This window comes from Cydia pomonella, chromosome 17, assembly GCF_033807575.1.
Source record: "Cydia pomonella isolate Wapato2018A chromosome 17, ilCydPomo1, whole genome shotgun sequence".
NCBI lineage: Eukaryota > Metazoa > Arthropoda > Insecta > Lepidoptera > Tortricidae > Cydia > Cydia pomonella.
This window is the reverse complement of record NC_084719.1, coordinates 10570569-10593765: the sequence shown is the minus strand read 5'-3', so window position 1 is coordinate 10593765 and position 23197 is coordinate 10570569. Positions and strand designations below refer to the sequence as shown.

The following is a 23197-nucleotide window of genomic DNA, read 5'->3' as shown; positions in this document are numbered from 1 at the left end:
GACAGCTGGCAAGTGGAGAATATAATATAAATATGTCTTTTTTGTTAGATGTCTGAGCGGCGAAAAACGAGTGGTGATTAAGTAATAAGTATAGCAAGCTTATTTCGCTGTTGAGTTTTTTCTTTTGAAAAAAGTACTCGCTGACAGAGTACTTTTGATAATGATTAATATAATTATATCTATTTCATTCGCACCTGATCTACATCTGCATGAACGTTTTTCGTGTAAGTGAGATGATTAATATTAATGAATAAGGGTAAAATACACCCCGTTAAAATAAAGAAAGGAAATAGAAATGATCATTAGTTAATATGTATTTATTTTACTTTAAAGTAAGGCTTCTTCGAACTTGAATTGAATCTTGGCAAAACCCAAAATACCTTATTATTATTATAATTTTTAGCTTTTTGTCACCTATTTAGCATAGTAGATTTTTAAAAAATAAGGAATAATATTCAGGGTTTTCCGGTTTCGGAAAATCAAATGTATCATATTTGATACAATGCCAATCCCTTGACAACCTAGCTACCTACTTCTTAGAAGAAAAATGTGGATTTTAATAAAAATAAAACATGTAATGCAACATAAATCATCATGTATTGCTAATAAAATGTAATCTAAAGCATCAGATGACTAATATACCTATAAAAATAAATTATATCTACTAATACCTGATCACATGGTCGAAAAGTTTCATCCCGTAGAAATTCAAAAACTCATCAACAAAAAGTTGTGTAAGAAAAGAAAAGTAAACAAATAATGAAGAGTAAAATATAATTAAACTTAGCGGGCAGTTTTTTCATAAATATAATTTTCCACGCTACGGTCTACGGTGTAGTAAGAAGGCTACAACATCTACTACTTAACAAAATTCAAAGTTTAATAACGTAATAATACGATTCTTAACAAATATGATATATTTGAAACATGTTTAGCAATCCCACAAATATATAACTGGTGGCCTAGCGGTAAGAGCGTGCGACTTGCAATCCGGAGGTCGCGGGGTCAAAGTCCGGCTCGTACCAATGAGTTTTTCGGAACTTATGTACGAAAAACTACGCCAAATCTTGCGATTAGTTATCAAGCGGACCCCAGGTTCCCATGAGCCGTGGCAATATGCAGGGACAACGCGAGGAAGAAGAAGAAGTTGTAGTGTGTAGTTGTAGCAAGTACCTATAGAGCGATAAGGGCTAAGCTTTGTTTTAGCAGTAAATGCAGTGATGATCATAAAATGTATGTCAGCCAATATAGTAATACAAAACCTGTTGTAAGTAATAAGACATAGGTATTGGTGTTATTACAACACCAATTTATTTATAAACAAATTGTTTAACTGATACATTTATACTCTCTGATGATAAAACAGGTAGGTCTCTTAGATTTTCTCTGAATTTGGTGGGACAACATTATTTCACAAATATACATTCAAGAAATAAAGAAGACTCATAATTTACCTTATTACTATTTATTTTATTACTATATTGCGAAAAATAGTGATGGAAGTTGGGAATCATCGCTTTCCACTACGTTTTACAGTACCTATGTGAAAATTATGTTCCCGTCTCTAATTAGGACTGTGTCAATGTCACGCACTCGTAATGGAGATTGAAATAGGATTAAATTTTAATTTAATTGATATTGAAAATCAAAGCAGCTAATTTCCTAAAACTTAAATAGATTTCAAGGCTAACACGACAACCTGCTTAATAATAATTTTAGATTGACAGTTTGTTAATAAACTTAATAAGAACAGACAACTGGGGTCGCAATATTGTATTCCCTATTTTGACATTGTAATTTCGTATTCTTGCGATAATAATAACAAACGCAGGGAAGCTTGTGGCGAGCTTTTCTGTTTAAAGATTCTTTATTCTCATAAGAATTTGTACAATTCACTTAAAATGAGAACTTAAATATATTCATTTTATTTACATATTCCATGTCTTAGATCACTAATACTTTTGGGGAGTATTAGTGATCCTACTTACCTGAGTGCTCCTGGCGAGTTCTGTTCCGTCACCCAAAAGTAGGTGAGTGGGATAGGATTCTCTGCCTCTGACTTGCCTTAGTCGACCGTTCAGAGTGGAGTCGTGTAAACTGCGTTCTCCAGAGTAGATGTGGAAACATAAGTGGCTGGTTGGATGTACGCTTAAACTCCAGTGACACCTCTCTGTCCTCAGCCCTCACACCGGTGTTGCCGTTGAGCCCGCTTATATGTCGCTTTATGTGGGGTCATCTTATGGAGGCAGTTTACGATCTGCTGGAAATAAAATTGTATACTATTTTATTAGGCAGACGTCAGCTGCTATATCCCATAGTCCAGTATTTAGTCCATCGCTTTCGACCTGTTAACGCCTAGCATGTGTTTGTGCAAACTATATATGATGCACCACTCACACACGCATACGCCAAGAAACCTGCCCGATCGACGCGAGCCTACGGCTTTACCGACAGCGCCGCGTCCTTCACTCGTCCTCAAGCCACCAAATGGAATACGTGCTATTTAACCTATAATTTTTTTACACCTTGTAGTTTTCTGGTTATTAAACCAATTTTTTATTGAAAAGGTATTAGCACTCATTTCTCCGCCAAATCATCCCAGCAATCAAGTACCGGCGTTCACATTTTTGGACCTACGACCCCGGATATTTTACCAGCGACGAACAAAGAACAAAGGAAATACTTCGCTGACGTGATTTTGGCTGTGACTACGTGGAAGTTTTCAATCATTTCAAACATCGGATTCATTGGAAATAGGACGAGTCATCCGATTTTATACACATCTACGACTTCTACGTGGCTTGAAGATAATTTATACGAGGACAAATACGATTGGGAGAAGAAATCTGAGAGTGAGAGTTGGGAGACAAATAGATCGACGGCGCCGACACAGGGAAATATCATTTATAAGTTAAGTTCTAAGTGAGACTGGCAAACCGTAAGTTCGTTCCGTTTGTTCGTTCCGAAATCATTAATTTCAAACACAATCCTTTATTTGTGTATTTACTTCCCAATTAAATTACATATTTGTCCCGTAACCCTTATTCTGCAATTAACGTCCACGAATCCTTTATTTTGTGGTATCGTTAAAAACGTATTTCACGTTATACTTGCAAATCCTTCATTTTGCAAGTCTTCTCACATTCATATACCTTTTAGTAACGTTAAGGTTAATAACGTTAACGGATATTTCTTAATAACGCTCACAAATCCATTATTTTGTGTTGTCGTTACATTCGTATTACACGTTTCTTGCAAATCCTTCATTTTGCAAGACATATCATATTCATATACCTTTTAGTAACGTTAAGGTTAATAACGTTAACGGATATTTCTCATTAACGCTCACAAATCCTTCATTTTGTGTTGCCGTCACAAACGTATTGCACGTTATTCGCAAATCCTTTATTTTGCAAATTATTCATACTTATACATACTTAAATACGTTAACGATCCGTTATTCTGTTAACGAGTTATTTCTAATTGCACTTAGCAACAATATTTCCTATTCGCATTCTCATCATAAACAGGTTAAGTCTGTTATCTTTGCAATCACTTCATTTACGCTTCGTGCATTATTGCTCATATTTTCCTTATTGTTAAACAAAGGTTGGAATACCTTTTGTTCGTTAATAATTAACATAATTCTAATAAATTGCATTTCAGAGTGTTCTAGTTTTTTGGCATCGCTTCGTTGTGAGTGTGAACTGTATATAACAACGTACTTAAATAGTGCTATTTCACGTGTTCTAGTGCATTCCGATATCCGCGCTGTTTGGCTGGCGCCTGGCTGGCTCGGACACCGCGCGCTCGCTGCGAGCTGTTGCTACGCGCTTGCACCGCTTGACTTTTTGCAGTTTTTACGCGCACCCTCACTCCGCTGCTTTTGTACTAATTTAAGTAATCGTTTCAAATCTTTCTTTTTTAACTTACTTAATTGCATTGCAATGCAACTGTTGTTTTTCTAGCAACTCATTTCATCGCATTGGTTCGTTATAAATTACATACACTTATTTAGCTATAAACAAGCTGTCAGAGCCAACTTACACTGACACCTATACTCAATTAATTAATTCATTCTTTTGCCTTTAATTTATAATTTTAAAATGGTCGACATTAAACCTTTGATTAAAAGGCGTGCCTCATTCAAAGCTAAGCTTACGCTGTTTGAAAGCCATCTAACAACTGTCGAAAGTTGTGATCGCTTGAGTAGATTGCAAATTTCTGAATTAAATCACCGTTTATCAAAAATTGAAGAAATATATTCAGAATTTGACTCCGTTCAGTGTGATATAGAGAACGAATTGGAAATTCCAGATGAGCAGTATAAAGAACGCGAGGCTTTCGAGAGCAAGTACTTTGGGCTCGTCGCGCGCGCGCGCGAGCTGCTGGCGGCGGCCGCGCCGGCGCCGGGCGCCTCTGCGGGCGGCGACGGCTCGGAGACAGGTTCTTGTGTTACTGCGATTGGAGGTGGGACAAAACTTAAACTTCCTACTATAGATATGCCTAGCTTCTCGGGCCATTATCATGACTGGTTGGAGTTCCGTGACACATTTAGTAGTCTCATACATTCAAATAATTCAATTCCAAACATTAATAAATTTCATTACTTGCGCGCCGCGCTAAAGGGTAGTGCCGCGGTAGTGATTCAATCTTTAGATTTTTCCAGCGATAATTATACATCAGCTTGGGAACTACTTTGCGATCGTTATAATAATAAAAGATCTTTAGTGAACAATCATATTCAGGCAATTTTTAACATAGAACAATTGTCAAAAGAATCGTCTAGATCAATAAGAAACCTTATTGACACGATAAATAAAAACTTAAGAGCACTCAAATCACTTGATCTACCTACTGAGCATTGGGATGTTCTCATAATTCAAATAATATCAAGCAAATTAGATACAACTACACATCATAAATGGGAATCGTATAGGAATAAATTAAAGGAGCTCCCTACACTTCAAATGTTTAACGATTTCCTTAAAGATCGGGCTGACTTACTAGAATCAACTGAAATCTCTAATAAAAAACGTCGGTCTAGCGACACTACGCACAGTCGACAGAAGGCGTTGACAGCTAATACCTATTCCCCCACTACTTCTCGCAAGTATGCTTGTCCGTTTTGCAATCAAGACCACGCACTGTATCTATGTCCTAAGTTTAAAACATTAAAATTACAAGCTCGCGTTGATAAAGCTAAGGCACTCAAGGTTTGCTTAAACTGTTTACGCGTGGGCCACAATGAAAAAACGTGTAGGCTGAATTCGTGTCGCACATGTGGATTACAGCGCAATAGTCTGTTGCATGAACATACAACTCCTGCGCCTTCGCCTTCGTCAAATGACGTCGCGCTGCATTCTTTGCCGCAGCCTGACGACGATGAACAATTTTCTAGTCCAGTTCAAGAAATTTCTATGTCAGCCGTAAATAATAATAGCATGCTACTGTCAACGGTCTTAATTCAAGTGACAGACCACAGTGGTAAAAAACAAACAATACGAGCGTTACTCGATAATGGTTCAACCGCGAGTTACGTTACTGAAAGTTTATGCGCAAAATTAAACTTACCTACTTCTTCAGCTCCGACAATAGTCGACGGATTAAATTATCAAACATCACATTTGTCAAAAAGTTGCGACGTACTTATATCGTCATTACTCAATGATTATCATGAAAAGGTGCCCTGTTTAGTAGCATCACGTATAACTCAACCGTTGCCAGTGTCTCGAATTGACCGTACAACGTTAAACATACCGCCACACATTAGGTTGGCAGATCCCACATTTGATGTACCTGCTCCAGTAGACATGCTACTTGGATCAGGAATATTTTGGTCAGTACTTGGTACTCATAAAATTCCATTAGGTAAAAATAAACCAGCTTTATGGGAAACCAAATTGGGTTTCTTAGTTACAGTTTCATCAAAACAAAACTTACCATCAAAATTGAATACAGTCCATTGCAACCATAACATTAATTTACACTTACAACATTATAATAAACAATTAAATGATCAAATTTCTTAATTCTTTGAATTAGAATCAGTAAGCTTCAACGTATAATCGCATACGTTCATCGGTTTATTCACAACTGTCGTAACCCGCAAAACAAACACACTGGTTACATAAAAATTAATGAACTAAATTTGTCCTTGAATTCAATGTGCAGATTCGTTCAGCTTGAAAGTTTTATTTCAGAATATGACTTATTAAAAAACAAAAGGCAATTGTCTGCCAATAATAAATTGCTACAATTGAATCCATTTTATAACACAAATGATAAACTGTTACGAGTAGGTGGCAGCCTCTGTAACTCATTTTATGATTATGACACTAAACACCCAATATTGCTTGATTCAAAGCATCATTTAGCCACTTTAATATTTAGACACTATCATACTATGTTTTTACATGCACCTCCGCAACTATTACTTGCAATATTGCGTCACAAATTCTGGTTTATCAATGGTCGTAACCTGGCGAGAAAAATCGTTGAAAATTGCATTAGATGTCGTCGTTATGCAGGCAAGAGCATCCAACCCATAATGGGCAATCTTCCTTCACCACGGCTACATACTGACTATGTTTTTGCTAATACCGCGTGTGACTACGCCGGACCAATCATGATACTGAACCGAAGAGGTCGAGGCAGTAGACTGATAAAGTCGTACCTCTGCATATTTGTTTGTCTGGCCGTAAAAGCAGTTCACATAGAACTTGTCACCGATTTAAGTAGTAACACTTTCCTCTCAGCACTAGATCGATTCATCGCCCGCAGAGGAAAGCCTCAAAATATTTTCTCAGACAATGGGACTTGCTTCACAGGCGCATGTAATGAGTTGTCTAAATTCTTAAAATCAAACAGTAACTACATCAGCTCAAAAGCATCTGAGTTGTTCATAAACTTTAAATTTTCACCAGCATATAGTCCACACTTTAATGGATTGGCCGAGGGTTCCGTAAAATCTGTAAAATACCACCTAAAAAGGGTCTTAGGTTTAGCCCACTTAACATATGAAGATTTAAATTCAGTTCTCGCTTCCATCGAGGCTACCCTTAATTCTAGGCCTCTCACCCCATTATCATCCGACCCTTCAGACCTTACAGCACTCACCCCCGCTCACTTCTTAATCGGACGAACGCTAACGATGTTGCCTTCTCCTCAGAGCTCTGACCCTGCGGCGATACCTACTCTCTCACGATATATGAGGATTCAACAATTAAAAGCCCATTTCTGGTCCCGATATTATATAGAATATATTACAGAGCTCCAGAAAAGACAGAAATGGCGCAAGCAAGGCCAGCAACTCCAATTAGGAGAGATGGTGCTGGTGAAAGATGACCGGCTGCCTCCCAACCGATGGCTGCTGGGGCGCGTGACGCGCCTCTACCCCGGCTCCGACGGCGTGACCCGCGTCGCCGACGTACACACCACCTCGGGGACTCTTCGACGAGCCGCGCAACCGACTGTGCCCGCTACCAGTCATAGACACGAACTTCGTTCCTGAGGCCGCAACATGTTAACGCCTAGCATGTGTTTGTGCAAACTATATATGATGCACCACTCACACACGCATACGCCAAGAAACCTGCCCGATCGACGCGAGCCTACGGCTTTACCGACAGCGCCGCGTCCTTCACTCGTCCTCAAGCCACCAAATGGAATACGTGCTATTTAACCTATAATTTTTTTACACCTTGTATTTTTCTGGTTATTAAACCAATTTTTTATTGAAAAGGTATTAGCACTCATTTCTCCGCCAAATCATCCCAGCAATCAAGTACCGGCGTTCACACGACCAATAGCCTATAGTTCATTTTAGATTCCATCAACGCTAAATAGTACTTACACCATGGGACAGCATCCGCCCTTGATGGTGTACCCCTTACATTTCATTAATTATGTCATTCGGACGAGGAGACCAAGTTTGCCAAAACAAAAGCTGTTCTGAATAGCCTTTTAATAATATAATTGAATTCAGTTCAAATTACACTTGTAACACAGTATTTGGCACAGATTATTAACGATTAGAATTACATATTATGGCGTCCCACCGTAGCACCCGAGCGCAATATGGCGACTACCACAGAGACATGTCAGTCGCTTCGCTTGACAGACAGATGAAGTGTGCGAAAGGGAAGCCATGACGTATATGAACAAGCCATAAGTGCGAAAGAGGCAGACTACATATGAGAAAACGTAACCAATTTTGAGTTCGAAGGCGGCCGAGGCGGCCAAGGTCATATTGCCGTATTTTTTAACGTGAAAAATATAAGAGAATCAAAAAGAAAAATATATATTAAGTAATTTAGTGATGATGGTGTCATGTTGTGTGCCGGATTGTAGTGTTTCAGGGCCAAAAAAACCCAGGAAAATACTCATTTCGCAGGTAATTATGATATTCCTAGCGAAATTTTCGTAACGATATTTTATCAAATTAACAGCATAAAAAGTGTAAAAAACCAATTAATACAGTTCATTATAAGTTTTTCTTCAATTGTGTGTTAATATTTCATCATATTAGTCAATAATTTAGAATATTTTGTGTAAAAACCTAAACTGTTACTTTACGCTAGGGCTTGACAAAATGTTCATATGACTGTATCGATAACTTGTCGGTATATTAGTAGGAATGGAATTAGTTGTTCACAACATATCATTAAGATATTACCTTTATAACCGTCTTGAAACAATAACGATTGTTATAATACCTTTTTTGAAGGTGCACATGTTTAGCGATAAATTTAAACTTCACTTTCCAACACAGTACTTACATGTTAACCACTTTTCCACGGCTTTGCCGCCAACACAAGGAAACAAGACAGTGTATACTTGTACACAGCGTATACACACCCAACCCAACTTGTCAGCAGGAAAAGGCGCGAAATTCAAATTTTCTTTGGTAAGTCAACTCTTTGCTAACACATTTTCAAACAACTTCAACTTTATCATTTTCAACTTTTTCATACACATTTGAAAAAGTAGTCGATAAAGCAGTTAAACATCGATAGATTATTAATATGTTGTAACATGACATCACTATTTTTGTTCGCACATAGACAATTTACGCACACACTTGCATTTCATTTTTGGTCACACTTTCGAAGTTTGACAGTCGTTCTATACTATCCTATTTCTATGGACTACCAAATCACAATTGTCAGTTTATTCAATATGGCCGCCACCCCAGCACTACTTGATGTTACGTCATTTTGACAGTTCTAACGTTTTGTTCAGAAATTGAACAGGAGACACTAGCACCAACAAGCCAATTCTCTTGATGCGCAATGCGCCGTCAGATATTACTTTCATTAGTATGAATAAAAATTATACCTAAGGTAAACGTTTTAATGCTGGACATGCTAATGCCTAGTAGTTGATACCTTGCTGGCAGCATTTTTCTAACGACTTATCTTTACAGACCACATGTACTAGGGCAGTGACGAGTATTCGGACGTCTACCGTATATCTCTTCTTCTTCCTCGCGTTGTCCCGGCATTTTTGCAACGGCTCATGGGAGCCTCGGATCTGCTTGGCAACTAATCCCTAGAATTGGCGTACTTCCTTCCCTTACTTCCAATCCAAACGGTAAACTAGGCCTTATTGGGACTAGTCCGGTTTCCTCCACCGAAATGTTTTCTTTCACCGAAAAGCGACTGATAAATATCAAATGATATTTCGTACATAAGTTCCTAAAAATTCATTGGTACGAACCGGGGTTTGACCCGCGACCTCCGGATTGAAAGTCTCACGCTCTTACTTTTAGGCCACGACCGCTTTATGGACAACTACCTTATAAATTATATATTAAGAGAAATTATTATACCTAATTAAACAATATGTTTCATTCCAGACCTATCCCTGGATCCATGACAGAGATTAGAGGCGCAGAAGCACAGGCACGAGTTTGCACAGAAATGAAAGAGCTATGCGAGATCATTAATCAATATGGAAAGACCCCCTGCAAAGGCCTACTGCCCCCGGAGCTACAAAATGCCACCAAAGTAATTTCATTCGGGGAGTTATTTACGGTGAGTTCTGCGACAGACTAAGTTTTACTTTATCGGATACACTGCTTGAAGCCAAATGGCATATTTCTTAAATTTAGCATATTAAATAAATAAATATTATATGACATTATTACACAAATTGACCAAGTCCCACAGTAAGCTCAATAAGGCTTGTGTTGAGGGTACTTAGACAACGATATATATAATATATAAATATTTATAAATACTTAAATACATAGAAAACACCCATGACTCAGGAACAAATATCCATGCTCGTCACACGAATAAATTACCAGGCCCTTACCAGGATTTGAACCACTAGGCCAAACCGGTCGCCAATTAGTATCAAAATGATGAATGATGAGTATTGAATGATAATGATGGTCGCATATTAGTATTTTAATTTTAACAATTTCCAACTATTTTACCACTGACGCAACGGAAACTTAATTTTATGTAAAAACTCTTAGCTTTCTTACTTCAAAATCCATTTATTTATCCAAGTTTTTTTTTTAATTTAATCTTAAGAAACATCGTACAGTTAGATATTTTCAATTTTTTTTTTACATATTTTGGAAGCGAAACATGTACTTATTAATTAAAATTTGGTCGCCGGGGATCGTGCAAGTTTCAATCCAAATAAACAAGTGTTTTCAACAATGGTATATATGCTAAAGTAAAATTATAAAATATTTTTTGTAGCTTCTGCGATATCTAAAATCAAAGATTCAAGCTTGGATTATTACCTTTATACCAAATCTGAATGGTGAAATATTTATTTCTGCATCATCGCATCGGATACCGATTTAATTTCCGAAATAATCAGTAATTTAGTATATCATAAATAAATAGGTACAAAACATTATTATTGGTGGAATGCACTCTGTTTTGTAAGTAATTATCTTACTATCCAATTGACCAATTCACATGTTTTTTTTTTCATTGCGTTAAATATAAAAGGACAGGACTATTTTAAGCGTTAATAAAGTTAAGCGTTAAACGTTTTATATTTTATATCTAACGTGGACCCGGGTACGTCCTTAAAATACGTCCAAAAGAGAGGTATGGGCATTGTGAATGTCATCTCGCTTTGTGTGGTAGGGCACAGCCAGTGGATGCCATTCCAGATCTAGAGCAGAGCCCAACTGGGGAAGTACCTCCACCTTACAGAAAACAGCAGCCAAATAACACTAGACCCTACTCATAGTGTTGTGTTCCTGCCGGTGAGTAAGGTTGCCAGAGCTCAACTAGGGGGGGCGGGTTTAGGGTCGGCAACGCGCATGTAACTCCTCTGGAGTTGCAGGCGTACATAGGCTACGGAGACTGCTTACCATCAGGTGGGCCGTATGCTTGTTTGCCACCGACGTAGTATAAAAAAAAACACGTAATTAATGCTGATATCATACACGTAACATTATAGTACATTTTGTATTAAGGGCGGTAAACAAGAATTTACAAACAAGTGTTAATTTTCAGCCTGAAGCCAAAGACGCGAGGATTTAATTAACACGAGTTTGTTATTCTTGTATCGCCCATAGCACACGCAATAATTTTCATCACACTTTTGAGGTAAAAACTAAATTTTAAGCGAAATTATTCTTAGATATGGTGACATTTCAAATATTCGTCCGCCATATTCTCATTTGAGTTTGACAGGTTAGGCATCGAACGCACATACCTATCCGGCATTCAGCCATGAATGAGAATTCTGTATAAATTATTTTAAACGGCTATTAAATAAATCAGGCGGGCCGTATGCTTGTTTGCCACCAACGTTGTATAACGTACCTACTTGAAAGAAGGATTATGCCCAATATGCCCATGGGCGTAATGAAATATAAGCATCTATAACATCAAAAAATATATTACAAAAAAAATTATTACGGCAATTAAATCTATTATATTATATATCTCATTCGATCTCAGTATGCGGGCATATAATAACACCGTTTACGAGCAAGTATGATGTAAAATAAGTTTTTAGGTAGGTACCACTCGGCGGAAAAACTTATAAGTACCTGATTTAAACTAAGTAGCTTTTCATTACAGGTAAGTACTTAACTGATTTATAAAACAAATAGATATTTTGCAACATTACAATCAATCGAGTATCTGTGCTGCATTATTTTATTGACAACCAATACCAATTGAAAATCACTCAAATCAGTCCGATTATTAGTGCATCGTGCTTAATTACTTAGCGCAAGCAAGCGTGAAATAAGTAATACGTTATATTTGAGACAACCAGTTAATACAAATCGATATTTAAAACAAATGAAATATTATTACATAGGTACGTACAACTTGAAAATAATCTTGAGATAAATTAGTATTTTTTATAAATATAAGAGCCACGGTAGAGAGTACCATTTTGTACGATTTGGCGTTGAAACTCTAGGTCCATGGGGTCCCAGCGCGCACAAGTTTTTTGGAGAAATCGCGAAACGTCTGCTTGACGTAACTGGCGACCGAAGAGCTGGCGGCTTCCTCGCACAACGTAACAGTATTGCGATACAACGAGGAAATGCCGCCAGCATCCTTGGTACAATGCCTCAAGGGCCTATTTTAGATATACATAAGCTAGTTATAGTAATCATCTGTATATATCCATTATGTATATTGTTATTGTAAATAAATATTAATGTTCCCGTATTTTTTTCTACTACTACTGTTTTTGTGTACCTAACCGTTTTTTTATACAGTTGCTCAAAAAGTGCTATTTTACGTAGCTGTTTGGCGTGCGGAAAGTTGGTTTTCGCGCAATAGTGCTTTCCACTTTTCCAATTGTATTAAATTTATAATTCAATTCATGACTACTTATTGATGAGTGTTAATGTTCGTTTTGCTTAAAAGTCGTAATGAACATAAAAAAATTACTGTTACTGTAAGAATAATAAAAAAATATTTTATATTTTATTACTCACCTCTTCATCATTATAACACGTTTATTTTTTAATATTGAATATTGAAAAACCGTTCTTAATAAGTTGTCTGAATGGAACGGAATAGCTGCCGAAACGCCTGTTACAAGAGGCGTTTTTTCTTACTGCAAACATGTTTTAAGTTTCCAAAGGCAACATTCGATATTGTTTTTATACAATTTAAATATACGATACACAAATAATCGTAAATGACGATACTTAGGTAATAATAGTACAATGTTTTATATTTACATATATAATAGTACAATGTTTTATAGTCGTATAGAACATGCATAAAACAAATTACTTGTTGTTTTTCTTATTTTTTCGTAACTGTATTAAAAAACGTCGTTCGATACACGTGCGGAAATATCATTCTTCACTCGTCCCGAGTCTACCTCAGTAGGTCAATGTCCCGGTACTCGTGAAGTAATGACATACTTTCCACACTAGCATCGAAATGTACTATTTCGAGTTTCTAAAGAAGTAATACTCAGAAGTCATTTTTATATTTAAAATGAAAAAAAAAAAATTTTAGGGTTAAAATTCTATCTATTTATTTTTATGGACAAATTGTGATAACTGAATAAAATTATATTTGTTCTTAATGTACAGTAACTAATGTCAAATAATCAGAGGTTAGTGAGCGGTGATCTACAAAACGTCCCTTATTATAATAGTACATTACGATACAAGTGCGAAAAATAGGAAATTCGAAACGAGTGGCGATAAATTAAAACACGACCGAAGGGAGTGTTTTAAATCGACACGAGTTGCGAAATACCTATTCGCACATGTATCGTACAACGTTTTACAGTACATATGGCCGTTTAAATATTCGACACAGTAACGTAATATGTTAATTTTCGCACTAGTGCGGTAAAGTAGGACCATATGTACTGTAAAAATATGAAAAATATTTTAAAGGGCTTAATTTAGTTAAGTTTTTTCCTTTATTTAATTTATTTGATATTTTTCTAAAAAGTAACAATAAGGAACGCTCAATAACTGGGATAATCTCTCAATTAAAACGTCAAATCCAGCCTCAGCAAAGCTTCTTATTTTATTTTTATTTTCAGAAGATATATTATTATTGGAAAAGTTTTTAAAAAGGATATTAGGGACTACGAGATATTTTCTGTTGTCCAAAACACGTGAATTTTTAGGGTTCCGTAGTCAAGTAGGAACTCTTATAGTTTCGCCATGTCCGTCTGGCTATCTGTCCGAGGCTTTGCTCCGTGGTCGTTAGTGCTAGAAAGCTGAAATTTCGGCGCGGCGCTTCGTTTTCTATGGAAAGCACCACTTGACCACCAATCAGCCGTCATAGAAAATGACGTGCCGGACGCCACGGCCGGGCCTGGCTCGGTCTAACGTGATCTACAAAACGTCCCTTATTATAATAGTACATTACGATACAAGTGCGAAAAATAGGAAATTCGAAACGAGTGGCGATAAATTAAAACACGACCGAAGGGAGTGTTTTAAATCGACACGAGTTGCGAATTACCTATTCGCACATGTATCGTACAACGTTTTACAGTACATATGGCCCTTTAAATGTTCGACACAGTAACGTAATATGCTACTTCTCGCACTAGTGCTATAAAGTAGCCCCATATGTACTGTAAACAACTTTTTGAATACCCAGTCTGCCCAATTTATCTAATTTTCTACTAAAATGACAGGCAATCGGTCATATGAGTAAAAGAGAGTTTAGCTGCATAGCATAGTTTAAGAGATATTATTTGGACCAATGAATTTTATAATAGGATAATAAAACAATTTGCTCCCAGTTATGCTTAAAGTATGCTTGAGCTAAACAATCTTGATCCCAGTAAATTTTCTACGTTTCAAATTCTAAGTTTTCCTAGTATTCTTTTCTACTCGTCAACTGTAATGGTTGAATTAAGATTTAAGAGATAAGAAAACTGTAATTGGGTACTTTTTATGTATGGACTCCCAACTCAACTATAATATTTATTTCGAAACGATTTAGTCAACTATAATGAAATTGACCAATCACAGCTCGCCGCGGTCAAGAGGACGAAACAAAACGATAGCTCAAATTAATTAATTATTTTAGTATGTATAGTAGAAACAATTGCTTCATAAGTCATAAACGCACATGTGACACCCTTAATATAGCAACATCCATCGATTACAAAAACCGCTTTCCATTGCTTGTTAGTCTACATAGGCCACGGTGGCCAAAATCGAACAAAACGCTGTCTGAAAATTGAATTTAGCAAGGAGCAAGTACCAGGGCCTCATGAGTTACAAGAAGGTGTCGCAGACCAACCCGCCGGGCCCCGGCCGGCCGGGGCGCGTACGAGTATGAGGGAATTGCGGCTGCTCGCGTATATATTAAATAGCTGTATACTTTTGGTTTGTTTACCTATATGATTTTATTAGTTTAAAATATTATTTTTGTTGACTCGTAGAAAAGGTATTGTATACAATTGTGATATTATCAAGCTTTTCTATCTCGTACCTCACTTAGGTTATTAATTCATACTCTGTTGTTAAATATAATAAAGGATTTATTTACTCTGAGGGAACCATATTTCAAATTAAATACGATTTTTGTTGAAAAAACTTTCATTTAGATAATAACGTATCGATATTATCTCAGAAACGCAAAGTATCATAACTACCTAGTTATTCCCACTAAGTATATGGATGGCGTGTGTTTAGCCACTCTTGTCCTTTTGTTTTCATAAAATTAAAGTTACATGACCAATCGGTGCAAATTAAATTTCGTCAACTATAACTAATACAGGGCTATAGTAGGGCTGGTATTTATATATTGGGTATTTAATACTTATTTATTTATTGAATATCCTACCTCATCAACCTAGTATACCTAAACGCTTCAATCGGATGCAATGCATCATTAGGATGGACAGATGTGTACCATCGAACCCAGTCGCGTCCAACTGTGACGTCAAACATTCCGCGACGCGCCACAGTCACGGTCGACATTTTAAATTTGGAATCCGTTTACCAAAGCTACCGCGTAATTAGCGACGCCAGCGCACCCTAATATGGACGCGGAAACTTCCCGTTCGAAATAAACATTCCGATTTACCTACGTAAATTACTGTGTGCAATATAAACCTTGACCGGATGAGTATAATATCTAATGTTCAAGCACTGCGTCATACGTCGAAGTAACCCGACTTGACTTTTATTTATGTAGCAATCGATCGATTTAGATTTGAAATCAATATTAATGATGTCTGCCAGCTCGAAATTCGAATTTGAAGTCAACGCATTTGGATTGAATTGAAAGTGTACCTTTATTGTTTACACACACTCGTTTGTACAGCGCTTAGCCAAATACATGCGAGCGGAACATTATAAATGTATTTGAATTACATTCGTTGAGTGCATTTCGTACCTGAGTACCTACATGCACTCGAGCTGCTTCTACATGGACACTTTTTATTGAATAAGCAACATATGGCTTCAAAACCTCATCCCATTATTAGTATACAACTTTCAATATTACCAACTATTAGAATAGCTTCATTGGTACTCCATCGACAAACTATGACACACTCAATACGGTGTAACCGAAGATAAACTAATGATTGACCCAAAACATAACATAGCACTGCATATTTTTATTAAGTGATTTGCCTCACTCTTACTCTGTTCATAAAAAGGATTATAAACAAATGTTATTGTTACAGATATACACAGTGATCTCTGACAAGCTCGTTGGCATTCTTTTACGGACCCGAAAACACCACCTCACATTCTTTGAAGGCGAAGTTTTATTTCAGGTAAGGAATTCCAGTTTTATTAGGAAATAATTGCTCAGATTGGAACGCCATGCGAAACAATTTTAGAGAGTTCTAATAAAGTTGATACCAAACAAGTTCTGTAGGGATAAGATGGTTGGTTTTTTATCATCAGCTGTCGTCATGCCTGTCTCGTTCTAACAAGTATGTAAGTGCGAAAGTGACGCATGACATGACAAGTAATAACAATGCGACCATGATACCGCCGCTGGACATTAGATAATGAGATTATTAGGCAAGGTTTTATGAAAACAAAATTAATTTCCATCGTTTAAGAACAGCCGTAATTAACATCAAAATGTTTGAAGAGGTGTATTTCCACTTTATTTTTAATTAAAAATAAGAAAATTACTCATCGTTGTTTACGGTAGGTAAAATTGTTCGAGAATAGCGTATGACTAGGTTATTTTTAGTACTTGGCTGAGGCGTGTCCACGACGTAATGATGTAATAGTTATGGTTAATACGTCAGTGCGTCCAATAGATACAGAGAAAAAGCTGCAATGTGCATTTACTTGACTAATATTCCTAGAGGCCAATTCTAACTTTAGGTGCTGTTCGGTCAGACTTCACCAGCAATACTGCAACAGTATTGCAGCCAACTGCATTGCCGTCGCGTATGTCGTAATTCCAGACAGCAATATAATTGTTGACATTAGCGGCAGTAATGCAGTCGACAGTATTGTCACGGTGCAATACTGCTGCAGCAATGCAGCTGACTGCATTCCAAACGTTACCTTTGTAATAATATACTAATGTCTTAATTAAGATGCATGCTATTTTGGTGCGATCGAAACATATAACATTATTTGCCAGACTCGTTTACTTAATGAGGTAGCAGCAGGCGTAGAATTGGGAGCGTGCACGACTGTCACGCAACCTAGTGTCCGCAAGTCTAGGGGAAAACGTCAGTTCACTACATCTTATAAAACTACTCCAAAACTAAAAACTACTGAACGGATTTTCATACGACTTTCATCTATCAATAGAGTGATTCTTGAGGAAGGCTTAAGTATATAACTTGTTAAGGTTTTGTGTAAATTGTTTGAAATATAACGATTTTGTCGGAAAAAATCACGCTGGCTAGGAGCTTTAATCGAAAACGCTGCTTAATCCGTTTGAGCTATAACAACACAATGTATGGTGGGGTTGTTTCTCATTCATAGGTCTACAAAAAAGTCCGCGATGTTAAATGTCTATCTTTTAAGGATAACTTACTATACATATTCGTAACTTCTAGAAAAAGATCACGTAATATGTGGCATTTGCAAAGCAATTTACATGGGTACATTATTAATAATTATCAAAATAAATACGTTAGTTATATTAAGCATTTCATACAGCTTACAATGGTCCCTTAAACCATACAATTTAAATGAATATTTCAGGAGTAATCGTAAATCAAAGTTTCATTTCGAGCCATATAATTGTACGAAATGTTAAAGACGCTATCCGCAGTTAGTTCAAATTTTTACCACCTTATGCGCTGGGATCGCTTTACTTACCCCCACCATGTACTTCGCACGGTCCCATCCTACTATTACATTAACTTAACACCTACGAGCGTTCCTAATTAAAATCTTGTAACAACTTAGGTACGGTACCTTATTAGGTACAAAAAGTTCTGTCATAACTTAACGAAATAATCTTCAATTTATTTATAAGATAGAAAAATATTATTAATTAAGTAATTAATATTACAAATAAATTAGAGTTTTTTTTTCGACTGTTTAGAATTAATTATTATTCTAACAATATATTCTTTGAAAATTTGAGTTTTTTTTTCGACTGTTTAGAATGAATTATTATTCTAACAATTTATTCTTTGAAAATTAACGACACTTGACCACTTCTGATGTCTACGATGCTTATTTTTCTCCTTTGCTATTTTTGCGGTCGAGTCTATTCTGTTTTATTTTACCCACATTTCTTTCTGATCATAAATGGGTTTTCATTATTTCAGCGTTTGTGGTGTGTCTTTTATATTAGTAGCAATTGGTAGTAGGTACCTAGTTTATGATGGGATTTCTAGTTATTTGATTATTCGATGAACAAGTAAAAGTGTGACAATTTCACGGTGGAAAACTAACCCCCTATATAATTTCTGATCGAAATCGACAAAGTCCTAAATTCGTTAGTCTTATACAAACTGTTAAAAAAACGTTTTAATTTTTGTTTCAGAAACGTGATGACGATGTACCTGTATTCCTCTTAATGCCAATAGCTGATATCCGCCAGTACTGCGACAACAAGGCGCTACAAGCCAGAAGATCAGTCTCACCCATGCCTCAATAAATCAATGTGATATAAGTATACAAACTTTAGAACTCATCAACACAGAAGCCTCTACTATCTGGCCTGCGAATTGCGATGATCATAAATGTACGAATGTGTACAGATTAACAACGTATGACAGTTGCTAAATGGTGCTGACCTGCTGACCCAGTTCCATATTTTCATACATTTGCCTTCAGTTAGTTATTTATAAATAACGCCTTGTATGTTGCACATTGCGCAGACATTGTTTTTCAATCATTTACATACTTAAAATATATACAGGGATAAGTTTGCCGTTATTGTATTTAATTAACTCTGTAACTGTGTTTCTTGTGTTTCTTTCTTACATATTCATACATATAATATATGCGAGGCTTTAATCGCTCCCAAGAGATGTTTCTATACAAAAAAGGAAAGTTTTTTTTTTATTCACTCATTCAACTTGAATATACCTTGTGAAAAATAGTTACACCGTTTATACGTAACAGATTTTAACTTGTAGGGGAGACTGGGGGAATTACGGACACTGACTCAAATTCACAACAAATAAAATAAAACAATCTCATTTCCTTTATTACTAAACTTAAGACATTCCTCTACCAAACCATCATTAATATTAATTTGTCACTAATCAACAAGTAGGTAGTTAAGTTTCAAAATATTTCTAAAAATCAAAATGCTGTGTAAATAAGGACACTATGGAATAAAATCCAATGACCTATTTATCGCAGCAACAATCACAACTATAGTCGGCTGATGACAAACTCCCTGTACAGTTTAACAATATTTATTACTTAGTTATGTAGTGTACTTCAGATAAATGTGGACGCCGAACATTACCCAGTGATGATAACAAGTAACAACTATCTGCAAATACCCTGTAAACCCATATTCAAAGAAAATAAAAATAAAATTTTAAAAATTTCTTAAGCGCTTCGCGTATTTACACGTGATTATTTGATGATTACCACTATTACTGTTTAACGAAAAATTATAAGAATTAACAACAAAAACTTCAAATAATCTTACCTTCACACACCTGTCTGGATGGCAGAACATGGCATCATTACAACTGTCCACTCACTATAGATGGCTTCTCCAAACTACTCAATGTCATAATTACCCCACTTTCCCCTAACACCAATACCATTATGAAGAAAGATTAGATACATTTATATATGTTTTGTAATACTACGTCGGTGGCAAACAAACATACGCCCCGCTTGATTGTAAGCAGTCTCTATAGCCTTATGGACGCCTACAACTGCAAGGTTGTTACACGCGCGATATAATAAAAAGCGTTATAAATAATTTTAATATATATATGAAAGACGATATACTCGTATGTAAAATAAAAGATACACGCTAAGTTTCTGTGTTGATTGGTGTCCCTTAAAAAAATATGCTTTTATGTTACCAAACAACTACAGGCGATATAATATAAAAATAGATCTTTTGGCACAGCGTCTGATCATATTTCAATTAGGGAGCAAATAATATTCACTCACGTTACTTGAGAAGCTCCAAACATTTTCACACAAGAGGCTTAGAAACTTTCAATGCCTCTGAAAGAGATTTAAATCGTAATTTAAAAATACGAACATCATTAAATTTCGAATTTTCAAGTGCGTATTTATAGCGCGCCTAATGGCGCCTAATTATGTCCAAGTAGTAATGAAAAAAGAAAACTTTTAAATAATCTAAAATACTCAAAAGCGTGTTTACATTGTTTGTGTCGACTCATTAGTCATCAGCCTTGTTTTTAAATTGTTATGTCACGCGAGCGTCTACAGGGGAAATCGCCAACTGGCATTCTCCGACAATCTAAAAAGAAAATTAGCACTGTCCAATAAGTAGCTAAAATGAGATAATGTTACCAAGTGCACAGTAAGGTCATTACGCCAATACGAGTTCTGAGTAATAAGTTATAATACGTAGAATATTGTTTCACGTGTCTTTGACACGTGGATTATTTTGAATTCCTTTGAATATTATTTGTATCCCATAATTGGTTGTCAAACTAAATTCCAAGCCTCGCCAGAGAAACTAACAAAATGACATAAAATTCGTATTGTTAGAATGAAAGAATGATTGTATTTTGTGTATAATGTTATTGATGTACATAATTGTGTTGTTATACATATTTGTGTTTACCAAATACTAGTGAAAATTTAAGCATAATTCGTGGAAGGTAAGGGTTTGAGTTTACTCGTGAATGTATTTAAACAAGGTGTAATTTACAACGTAAAAAAGATATTTGTAAAGAAGGGACCCGTAATCTTATTATCCTTTCAGCTTTAAAAACAGACGTATTTTGAGTAATATCTAAAATCTGTTTCTAAAATTGTTAAAAACGTAAAACGCATAATATATTTTTATATGACTTGTAATTATATTTGAAATTTAATAAATTGTATATATATATTTAGTTGCAAGTATTATTATTTGTCTAAGTAATATTTTCAGTATCCAATATTTATATATTTTCACTTTATTCGCTATGGAGTCGCATGACGATAATATGATGGAGTCATGCAGTAATACATATTTCTATTTTATAATCGGTAGGTATCTATTTTTTTACTAACTTCGTCTAGTCTTTTCTAGTCCATTAAATTTAAATTTTTAGCACACCTATTAACCATTATTTTTTGTATAAAATTTCATAAAACTGAATTAATGTTATATAATTGTGTCTGTCATCATTGTCATCAACAAAGTTAATTTATATGTAAACACCCCTATAATTGAACAGGCACCAGTAATTGCCATCAGTTTTTAATCGCTGGCAACATTTTACCATCAACAAGAGCCAAAGAGCTGCTTAAGTTTAATTTTTCATTGATATATGTTAGTTTGAAAATTAATGACGCCATACATCCCTTGACTGGAGCAAAAAACCATAGTTTTATTTGGTTAATAATATTGAAACCAATTGCAGTAGCTTTCATTAAATACATAGAAAATATAAAGGATGAATTGGACATTCAACTTTTAAAGCATAATAAAGCGGTAGAAATTTTACAGATGTCGGTGAAATAGCAAAAATACTCCAAATTTTATCTTAAATGTCCCAATGATTGGTGCCGTTAACATAGGAATCGTAGAGTATAAAAAAACCATGCCAATGGAGGTAAACGGCCAATAATTTCTTATTAACTTGCGTAGCTGTACCACCCTAACTAAATAGATTAATTTAAAGTTTTACACGAATATAAACTTTTATCTATGCCTGTATGAATTTATCTGGATAATATAGAAGGGAACAATAGGTAAGTCCTGGTCATTCCCATTGATTAATTGCTTTACGATTGTCACTTTGGCTAGATACACCCCCTGATTAGGCATGATAAGCTTATACTCGTGTAGATTTTGACGTAGCCAGCCATGAATTTTAATAAGGAGATATCACTACAAGCATTTGTTGTTTTTTGGTGTCTCAATCTTGCCTACATTCTTCGACCACCAATTTAGAATAGCTGCTAAGGATCCAGCTGTCAAATTGTTATGGTTTTACTGTACTTGAGGTAAACAACGTTGTTGCTTTCAGGTGATTATTTATGTACTAATTATAAACTTCATAATCCACTCTGTGAAGTGAAATTAAGTTATACTCGTAAAGTTTGAAGCATATTTTGTATGGAAATTATTTTTAAGTGTTTAAATAAATATACAGTTACAAATATTACATCTTTTATTAAGTAACATGCATGTTATATGAATTCATTATAATTAGAATGGTTTTCAGTCACTTGTATAAATTCGAACTGAATATTCAATATTATCCTAAGATTCTTAACACGTGGGTGTATTCCAACTTTAATGAAAGGATGTAAATCAAATTTTAATTAGATATGGATCTGTAGGGCTAAGATGGTCGGCTCTTTATCATTTGTCACCATGCCTGTCACGTTCTAACAAGTATGTAAGTGCGAAAGTGACGGGCATAGTGACAAGCGATAAAAATGGAACCATGATACCGCCGCTGACCTGTTAGTGTCAAACGTACCGTTTTTGGTTGAAGAATGTCTGAGCCGAGGTGATGCTTTATAGTTTGGCCCAGAACTGTCTCATTTCAAACATAGACAGAGAAAATGATATCTGTCTTTGTCTTATACTAGTACTAGCACCCAAAAGATAGAGATGTGTATAATTTTCCTAGTTCTTACTGACTGACA

The 23197-nt window shown here is 35.7% G+C and overlaps 3 protein-coding genes across 3 annotated transcripts in view; all 3 read left to right on the top strand.

The window, feature by feature from the left end:
• LOC133527233 (actin-binding Rho-activating protein-like) overlaps nucleotides 1-22704 on the top strand; it is a 46821-nt gene extending 24117 nt beyond the window's left edge. The window contains exons 3-5 of the mRNA XM_061864147.1: nucleotides 9860-10037; nucleotides 16633-16725; nucleotides 18924-22704. Of these exons, the coding sequence (XP_061720131.1) occupies nucleotides 9860-10037; nucleotides 16633-16725; nucleotides 18924-19037 (385 nt within the window). The 3' untranslated portion in view covers nucleotides 19038-22704. The remainder of the gene's footprint in view (nucleotides 1-9859; nucleotides 10038-16632; nucleotides 16726-18923) is intronic.
• LOC133527231 (uncharacterized) lies at nucleotides 4092-6047 on the top strand. The gene has a single exon (XM_061864144.1). The coding sequence runs from the start codon at nucleotides 4107-4109 to the stop codon at nucleotides 6030-6032; it is 1926 nt and encodes a 641-aa protein (XP_061720128.1). The 5' UTR covers nucleotides 4092-4106; the 3' UTR covers nucleotides 6033-6047.
• Nucleotides 6167-7743, top strand: LOC133527232 (uncharacterized). Its single transcript, XM_061864146.1, has one exon. The coding sequence runs from the start codon at nucleotides 6167-6169 to the stop codon at nucleotides 7511-7513; it is 1347 nt and encodes a 448-aa protein (XP_061720130.1). The 3' UTR covers nucleotides 7514-7743.
• Nucleotides 22705-23197: the final 493 nt, after the last annotated feature.

What these genes read in the sequence shown, in the direction of transcription:
- LOC133527231 (XM_061864144.1), top strand. Translation starts at nt 4,107, where the DNA reads ATGGTCGACATTAAACCTTTGATTAAAAGGCGTGCCTCATTCAAAGCT.
- LOC133527232 (XM_061864146.1), top strand. Translation starts at nt 6,167, where the DNA reads ATGTGCAGATTCGTTCAGCTTGAAAGTTTTATTTCAGAATATGACTTA.